This window comes from Meles meles, chromosome 20, assembly GCF_922984935.1.
Source record: "Meles meles chromosome 20, mMelMel3.1 paternal haplotype, whole genome shotgun sequence".
In the NCBI taxonomy this organism is placed as follows: domain Eukaryota; kingdom Metazoa; phylum Chordata; class Mammalia; order Carnivora; family Mustelidae; genus Meles; species Meles meles.
In genome coordinates this window covers 60,454,174-60,463,580 of record NC_060085.1, presented here as the reverse complement: position 1 = coordinate 60,463,580, position 9,407 = coordinate 60,454,174, and the positions used below count along the sequence as shown (strand labels likewise).

General features: G+C 52.2%; 1 protein-coding gene across 1 annotated transcript in view; it reads left to right on the top strand.

Annotated features, from left to right (window-relative positions):
• Positions 1–2,503: 2,503 nt before the first annotated feature.
• Positions 2,504–9,407, top strand: part of CFAP100 (cilia and flagella associated protein 100) — a 53,493-nt gene continuing 46,589 nt past the window's right edge. Inside the window, exons 1-2 of the mRNA XM_045991345.1 lie at positions 2,504–2,565; positions 3,580–3,687. Of these exons, the coding sequence (XP_045847301.1) occupies positions 3,651–3,687 (37 nt within the window). The 5' untranslated portion in view covers positions 2,504–2,565; positions 3,580–3,650. The remainder of the gene's footprint in view (positions 2,566–3,579; positions 3,688–9,407) is intronic.

Here is a 9,407-nt window from a genome sequence, read left to right as displayed (position 1 = left end):
CTCCTTGTTCTGCTGTGGCAGAGACCAGAGACCAGCAGAGGCTAAAGCGTTTAGGACTTTAAATGACAGCAGAAGGACCCTCTGCCCTGTGGCTACATGGAAACCACTTGTCTGTTCAAGAGGTTGTTCAAGGGTTCTGTTCAAGCTGGTCGCTGTAACAAATAGTCCTCTCCACGTACATGTGGGCACCCCCACACACTCATGCACAAATCATGTATATGGCTTGACATAATAAAAATTTCCTTCCTCCCTTGTACAAAGCCTCCTGTAGATAATGCCAGTGGAATGCTGTCCTCCAGTGGTGATACAGGGATCCCCACTTCTTCGAATCCAGGGAGCCGCTCCACATTGCGTGGCACTGGTCTCCCTACCCACTACACCTGCCTTGAGCAGAGCTGGGAGCTGCTGGGATTCTCACTGGCACCCTACTTGCTTGCAGACTGCTCCAGAGCACAGAGTACAGCTAGAAAGACAGAGCCCTGACTATGCCCCAGCTCCAAGCAGTCTTTGTCAATCTGCAAATTCCCTAGATGCGTGGGACAATGTGGTGACTGTAGGGGCCTGGTTAGCAAAAAGAAGTTACTTAAAAACCCCGGATATAGGGGCGGGAAAGGCCAGATCGCCGTATTCAGTCAGAGGGGTGTGCATATATTAACTGTGGTAGGTTGAAATCCGATTGGCCACCTGTGTGTGGGCAGGGCTCAGCCACCTCTATAAAAGATGGTCCGTGAGGCTGGAGTGGGGAGGTTTTTTTTTTAGCAAGAGCCGTGCACCAGGGCGAGCAGCAGCGGCAGCGGCGCCACAGCCAGCGGCACCGCCCCGTGCACCAGAGCAGCAGCAGCGGAGCCGCCTTGAGCTGTAACACGAGCGGTGCGGCCCGTGCACCACCGCGAGCAGCAGCAGCAGCGGCGCCACAGCCAGCAGCATAGCCCCGTGCACCGCACCGCCCAGAGCAGCAGCGGCAGCGGCGCCAACTCCAGCGGCATCGCCCCGTGCACTGCCCAGAGCAGCAGCGGCAGCGGCGCCACCGCGATGCCACGAGCGACGCCACCCTGAGCCAGAGTATCAGCAGCAGCGCCGCCGCAAGCAGCCACGCCGCCTCGGGCAGCGCCGCCATCAGGAGCAGCCTCTCAAGAGCCAACGGTGCAGCCACGCCGGGAGTGGGTCTGTGGTACAGTGAGGGTGAGGCAGGGAGCCTCCAGGGGGGACCCCAGCGACTGGGAGGTGGTGGTCCCCAGCAAGACTCGGGCACCTACCAGTCGGTTTGGTTTCTGATGCAGTTTGGTTTCTGATGCAGTTTGGTTTCTGATGCAGTTTGGTTTTTAATGCAGTTTGGTTTTTAATGCAGTTTGGTTTCTGATGCAGTTTGGTTTCTGATGCAGTTTGGTTTCTGATGCAGTTTGGTTTTTAATGCAGTTTGGTTTCTGATGCAGTTTGGTTTCTGATGCAGTTTGGTTTTTAATGCAGTTTGGTTTCTGATGCAGTTTGGTTTCTGATGCAGTTTGGTTTCTGATGCAGTTTGGTTTCTGATGCAGTTTGGTTTTTAATGCAGTTTGGTTTCTGATGCAGTTTGGTTTCTGATGCAGTTTGGTTTTTAATGCAGTTTGGTTTCTGAGGCAGTTTGGTTTCTGATGCAGTTTGGTTTCTGATGCAGTTTGGTTTCTGATGCAGTTTGGTTTCTGATGCAGTTTGGTTTCTGATGCATGGCGCGAAATAAAACTTTGCTTGATTTTCGCTTTGTGTCAGTCTCGTTCCTTTGATCACGGACCCTAACATTGACCATGGTGAGAACTGTGGGAGGGGTTCTCCTGTTTCAGAGGAACCAGGGACCTGAGCTGGGGAAGCAGAGGGCACACTTCAGCCCGTGGCCACATCAGCTGATGAATCTGGGCTATCTAAAGTGGATCCCTGCTCTTTATCACTCCGTCCCTTCCCTGTCTACTGATAGCCCTTGCCACGCTGTGTCTTTATTGTAAAAAGTCTCATTCACCCTCCAGAATAGTGATTCTCAAGACTTAGCCCGCACCATATTCACCGGGAGGCCTGGGTACCGCCCAGATTGCCCGGCTCCGCCCCCAGACTTTGTGCTGCCCGGGGCGGGCACAACTTTTGCTTTTCTAAAGAGTTCCCGGCGTTAACTGCTGCTGCCGCTGGCCCCGGAACCACACGTCTAAGAACAGACCCTCTAGAAAGTGAGGTCCTCTCGGCAGAAAGGACAGGTCTGTGTCTGCGCCACATGCATCCCGAAGTGCACACTGAATAATGAATCGGGGAACAAAAGGCAGCGAGTGGGAGGCGTGCGGAGTAAGGGATGCCGGGGGAAGGAAACGCCTGTGCCCAGGCCCGATCCCAGACGCTGCGCAGGAGGCGCCCGGGGATCTGGCGGCCGGACCGGGACGCCCGCAGGCCCCACCCCCACGCAGCCAGAGCTCCCTGGCTTTGTGACGTCACCGTCCCAGCGGGCGGGGAGAATGGTTGCCTTGGCGACGTAAACCGAACTCTGCGCGCTGCGAGCTGGTAACTGCGGTGCGGAGGCTTCCGGGCTAGCCCGGGCGCGCTGGGCCGGTGGGTGCGCGGGCGTCGGGTTGGGGGTGCGCGGGGCTTGGACGGGCTCCTCGGGCGCCCCTTGCAAGGCTTCTTTGCAAGTTTGCCCGCCCTTCCTTATTTATTACTGAATTTGCTTTATCACATACCAAGCTACCTAGCCATCCCTCTATCCTTCCTTGCCTTGTGAACCCCTGCTGAATGACCCACGCATCCCCGCCAAGTTGGGGTGCTGGGAGATGGGGCACTGCTAACTAGTGCCTCTCCAGGACCAGGATTTCTTTCCACGTGGACTGTAGCAGAATGTTGCTGGAAGGGCGCAGGCTTTGGAGTCAAGGAATCTTGGGGTGGAATCCCAGCTAGGGTCCTTCCTTACTGTGTGACTTTGGACACCTAGCTGAATCTCTCCTTTACTTCCTCCTTTGCAAAAGGAAAAATTCATCCAATGAATAGTTACGAAGACCCAAGGCTATGCCAGGCGCTTTGATGAGCGCATTGGCTCCAAATGAGAAAATACCCCTTTTCTCTCGGAGCTTCCGTTCAAAGGATAATAGGCAATACATCAAAGTGTGTGTATGTGTGTGTGTGTGTGTGTGCGCGCGCGACAAATCAGATAGTGGTAATTGCAGAGGAGAAAGTAAAGTGAGGTCTTATGGAGGCGGGAAGAAAGAAACTGTTTTGAATGGAGTGGTGAGAGTAGTGTCTCTGAAGTGGGTGACATGAGCTCAGAGCTGAAGGGAGAGACCCATTCTCCGCAGCTGGTTGTCCATGAACATTTTTTGGCCAAGGAAGTGGTATAGGCAAAGGCCCTGAGGCAGACCAAGGTTGGCATGTTCTAGACACAGAAAGATTAGGCCGGGCAGCTAGAACTAAGTCAAGGAGGGGAGAAAGGATGAAGGAGGGGGGAGGCAGGGAACTATAGGTGTTGGTCACATGGTAGACCCTCAGGAAATGCCAAGTTTTCTCAGCCACCCCGGGCCAAGGGGAGCTGAGGGCCTGGGGATCACCTGGCTCAAGCACTGTATCACTCCTCAGGTTGGAATCGCCTTTAGCTGAAATCAGGCTTTGCAACAAGCCTTTGTTCCTCTGCCCAGACGTCCAAGATCATGTCTGCTATGGTCTCCAAGGGTATGACTCACAACGGTAAGTATGGGGCTGGCATGGGCTCAGAGTTGAAGACAGCCTCGGGAGCCTGGGACAGTGACATCCAGACTTAACTGAGGGTTAAGGGGATTCCAAATCAGACCATGAGGCAGAAACATAAGTGTGCCAGATTCTGGGGAAACTTCACATTTTATTTCCTCGGGCCCCTATAGCAAAGTGCCACCACCCAGTGGTGGCTTTAACACCAGAGATTTATTGTCTCGTGGTTCTGGAGGCTGAAGTCCAAGAGAGCAGGTGTCACTGACAGGGCTGGTTCCTTCTGAGGGGTCAGAGGAAGCGTCTCTTCCAGGCTCTCTCCTAGGAAGCTTCTGGTGGTTTGCTGGCTATCTTCGGTGTTCCTGGGACTGGCAACGTGTCATCGCTATGTCTGCCTTCATCAGACATAGAACGTGGCGTTCTACCTGTGTGCATGCCTGTTGCAAATTTCCCCTTTTTATTAAGGTCAGGAATCATATAGGATCAGGTGCCCACACTACTCCAGCATGACCTCATCTAAGTTAGGACTGCCGTGACTCAGAGTCACCTTGTGAGGTGCTGGAAGGTAGGATTTCAAGTCTTCAAAACCATTAATTTTGCGGGCGGGGGCACAGTTCACCACATAACTGGCTTTGTGGAAGTTACCAGAATGGATGTTGGTCTCTCTCAGCCTCTCTGCAGCTAAGGTCACCAGGCTGAGCCCAGAGGAAGTACCAGCCCAGGCCCTTGTGGGACATGTCCTGGCTCCACTGAGGTCCCAGGTCTGCTGCCAAGTGCTCCCGCCAAGTGCTGCCGGCGCACCCCTGGGGGCGGTGGGCGCTGAGGTGGGCAGGATGGTCAGTGCTGCCTGCTGTCAACTTTGTGCATTTGGTTTTGAGTAGGTAAAAGATTCCCATGGTTCAAAACTCAAAAGTGTTCAAAGCCCTCTCTCGTGAAAGCCCCTCCCCCTCCTGCCCCCAGATACTCAGTCTCCCCTCCTCAGAGGAGGAGCCTCTCCTCTCCTGCTCCCCGTGCTCCGCGCACGTGCTCTGTGCACACAGGCAAATACATACAGACACGGTTTATACCGTTTGTCTTTTTCTCACACAAACGACCACACAAGAAACAGGCTTCCTGCGCCTTGCTTTTTCCATTAACCCCGACGCAGTGAAAAGACTTCCTTGTCAATACATCGGGAGTTCCCTTCGACTTTGCGTGTTGTGAGCAGCACAGCGATCCCGTAGCGTGAATGTGTCATAATTAACTGAACCAATCCCTGTGAACGGGCACTTGGCTTGTTTCAAACGTGTGCTGCTCTCTACATGCGTCCCCACCGAGCAAATTGAAAAATGAAGGAAGTCTGAAAGGGAGTTACCAAAAAAAAAGAGATAGCTTTGAAATGTTTGCAGATAACAACAAATTAACTTTAGACACACACACAAAATAATGCAACTGGCACAAGACAGTTGAAGGCTTTATGAACTAGACTGATTCATCCTATGGTACCAAGAGAATAGTTACATGGCGGGGGCAGGGGGTACCCTGTGACCCTCGAGATTGGGTTTATCACTTCCCTTGGCAGTGACATGCAAATAGGAGGTCCCCCTCCCCCAAGATGATCTCCATGGTCTGGGTTGAGGATCTGTGCATTTGGGAGGAAACCAGGCCAGGCAGGCACAGCCAAGTGGACAGACCCGTGGCATTTGCAGGCCAGGCCAGGCAGGGGCACCTAGCCAGGTAGGCAAGGGAATGCGATGGGACCCTGGATGGGAGCACATCAGCCAGGGGCTCGGGCCAGGATGACATTTGACCTTGACATCCTGGGTTTCAGCTGTAGGAGCTGAGGACGAATGTAAGAGCCAGAAAGACTCTGGGGACGAGGGGCCTCCTGGGGGAGAAGAGCCTGGGGACACTGAGCTCTGAGCCTGAGCCAGGTACAGATGGCGCTTCTGGAGCCCAGCCGAGGGGGGAGAACGCCGGGGTCAGACACACGTGGTGGAGTACGACACTTCTGTGGGCCTCAGCTGCCTCATCTGTGGAATGGGAGCAATTCCCTGAGGCTGCTGTGAGCTCAGCTGCTCAGCTCCTTGATACTGCTATTATTAGGGTCTCTACTCACTATTACGATACCCAACACCCCACCTCTAGGGCCTTGGCTTGTCTCCCACTGTGTGAAGTCTGATTCAGAAGATAATGCTCGGGGAATGCTGGTGGAGGGGCGGTTAAGGGGTCTGGGCAAAGACTCCAGGAGCTGGAATTTGACATCAGAGAAGTAAGCTCTGGGTTTGGTCTTCATTCCCAAATCCTTAGTAAGTGCCAGCTGGATGAGGGCTTGTGTTCTAAGCACTGGGGATTCAGGGGCTAATAATACCCTTCCCCACCTGGGACATACATTGTAAGGAAGGCAGACATTGCAAAGCAAACAGCCAGTAGAAAAGAAACCTACCGAAAGTTTTGGGCAGGGGCGAGGCATAACTTAACTGGGAGAGGTTGTCAAGGAAGGCCTCTCAGGGGAGGTGACATGTGATCCCTATCCATAACAATCCTGAAGGATGAGAGAGGGAGAAGGGCGTTCTAGGCAGGCGGGAAGGGCCAGAAAAGGCTGAGGCTGGTCTGCGCTCAGTGTTAGAGGGAGAGACAGAAGGCCAGTCTGGAACTACTTGGGTAGGGCCTATGAACCATGGGGAGGACTATTCAGTTCTGTAAAGATGCTGAGAGGGGTTGAAGCAGGGAGATTGCAGTTTCTGGGATTAATGACTTTTATATAGGGATGCCAATGTCTGTGACATAGACAGAGGGTCTGATTCACCGTGGCCTCCCTGGAGGGCCCTCCCTCCCGGGCAAGGCCTCACCCCTGGTGCAGGGAGTGGAGGACACTTGATAGAGGGCTTGGCCAGGCAGAGGAGTCAGTGAAAGCCCATACTAGACCCAAGACTTTCCAGCCAGGGCTTGTGGGGTGGGGTATGCTGGAACAGAATGTGTGGTTGGAGAGAAAAGCCACAAACAGCTCCCCTCTCGGGGCTGCCCCAGTCCTGCCACTCAGCTGCCCATGTTCCTTGGGCTGGGGACACTCCCTCAGTGTCTTGGCACTGCTGTCTCCCTCCCCAGAAAGCTCTCCCCCTAGATCACCCTGTGGCTCCCTCCTCCACCTCCCTGAGACTTTTATTCAAATGTCACCCTCTGCTTTACTTTTCTTGATACCGCCATCTGCCTCCCACCTTCACCACCGTTCCTTACTTGTTTCTCTCTCCCCAGTAGAACATAAGCTCCACCTGGGCAGGAGTGTTCATCTGTCTTGCGTGTTGCTGTCTCCCCAGAGCCTGGCATGTAACAGGTCCTCAGTAAAATTCTGTTAGCCTGAAATCTTTCCCCTGAAGGTCAAGAATAAGGCCAGGATGTCTGTTTTCACTGCTATTCAACACTGTGTGCTGGCAGTTCCAGCTGGAGCATTTATTTATTTATTTGTTAAAGATTTTAAGTAACCTCTCTATCCAAGGTGGAGCTCAAACTTACAATTCCAAGATCAAGAGTCACACGCTCTACTGACTGAGCCAGCCAGGTGCCCCTGGCCAGAGCATTTAGACAAGGAAAAGAATGAAAAGATACACAAATTGGAAAGGAAGAAGTGAAACTATCTTACTCCCAGATGACACAATCCTATATAGAAATAATCCCCAGGAACCCACAAGAAGGCTACTAGCGCTAATAAAAGAATTAAGCCAGGTTGCAGGGTACAAGATCCAAACATCCATGTTAGCTGTGTTCCTCCACACCAGCACCAAGCAATCCAACATGGAAATGAAGAAAGTAGCTCCATTTACAATGGCATCTGAAAGAAGAAAATATCCACGTATGAGGTGACACTGGGAGATGTTAATTAGAGCAGAAAGCTCCCAGGAATCAGTCTTTCCACCCAAACAACCACTGAGCTGGTCACAACCCTCAGAATTCGAAATCGGAACTCTGGAGCCCGGATGAACACATGCGGGTTCCAGGACAGAACTGGAGGGGGAGCCTGGGAAATTTTGGTGAATGGTGACATTCTGTGGAGCAGCCTCTAACCCGGCAACAATGGGGAGGGCAGCGCACGTTCCTGGCGTGGCTGGCTGGTGCCCCGGTGGGCCATAAGGACCTTTTCCTCCCAAGCCCAGCTGTGTGTTTGGTTGCTGAGAAGCCAGTACTGAGGTTGGCCGTTCTTTCAGCTCCAGGAGCTGGAGTGACCTCCCTGCCAGTTCTGTCAATAGTGATTTAAAGACACCAGACCCCCCTCTCAGCCTTTCCAGACCCAGACACTGAAGGAAATCTTTGACAAAAGATTAACATCCAGAATGTATAGAGAATTCCTAAAACGCAACAAAAAATGAACAACCCCACTAAAAAGGGGGCAAAGGAGTTGATAGACATTTCGCCAAAGAAGATCTTCCGAAGAGCCAGTAAGTTCATGACATGATGCTCACATTAGCGTCAGTCATCAGGAAAGTGAGATTTCACATCGCACGACTGCGATAGCTATTTTCAAAAATCCAATGGAACACGTGCCGGCAAGGATGTAGAGAAACTGGGACCCGTGTGCCTGCTGGTGAGAAGGTACACAGCTGTGGAACACGGGAGGGTGGCCCTCAGAAAGGAATGCATAAAATTATATGACCAGGCAATTCCATTTCTGGGTACATTCACAAAATTATCAGAAGCCCAACACGCTCTTGTTTGTGATTGTCACCTGTCTAGAATACAGGCTCTGAGGAGGTTTGCCAGCGCCTGCTGCAGGACCGCACACTCAGAATGCCAATAAACGTCGGACCGCAGACAGTGAATGACGATCTCACCCTGTCCTCCCCGCTCCGCCCCCCGCCGCCCCACACCTGCCAGCTCAGAGCCCACCAGAGAGTCCTCAGTACCAGCCCAGAACTGCTCTAAAGCCCGCCCTCAGAGACTCAGCTCCCTTCTCGATATCATCACGGATCCCGTGCTGGGAGCTGGGGATGGACAGGCATGGTTCCTGTTGTTTTAAAATGTGGATTTCAGGGGGCGCCTGGGTGGCTCAGTGGGTTAAAGCCTCTGCCTTCGGCTCAGGTCATGATCCCAGAGTCCTGGGATCGAGCCCCACATCAGGCTCTCTGCTTGGCAGGGGGCCTGCTTCCTCCTCTCTCTCTGTCTGCCTCTGCCTACTTGTGATTTCGGTCTGTCAAATAAATAAATTAAAAATCTTTAAAAAAAAAATGTAGATTTCACTTGTAAAACTTAACACCCAAAAACCAAATAATCCAATTTTAAAATGGACAGAAGACACGAACAGACGTTTCTCCAAAAAAGACGTACAAATGGCCAACAGACACAGGAAAAGATGTTCGTCATCACTCCTCATCAGGAAAACGCAAATCAAAACTACAGTAGATATCACTTCACACGTGTCAGAATGGCTAAAGTCAGCAACACAAGAAACAACCGGTGCTGGTGAAGATGTCGAGAAAAAGAAACACTCGTGCTCTGTTGGTGGAAATGCAAACTGGGGCAGCCAATGTGGAAAACAGTGTGGAGGTTCCTCAGAAATTAAATAGAACTACCCTATGAACCAGCCATTGCACTACTAGGTATTTATCCAAAGAACAAAAATACTAATTCAAATGGATACATGCACCCTGAAGTTTATAGCAGCATTATCTACAATAGCCAAGATAAGGAAGCAGCCCATGTGTCCATCGGCTGATGAATGGATAAAGAAGATGTGGTGTGTATACAATGGA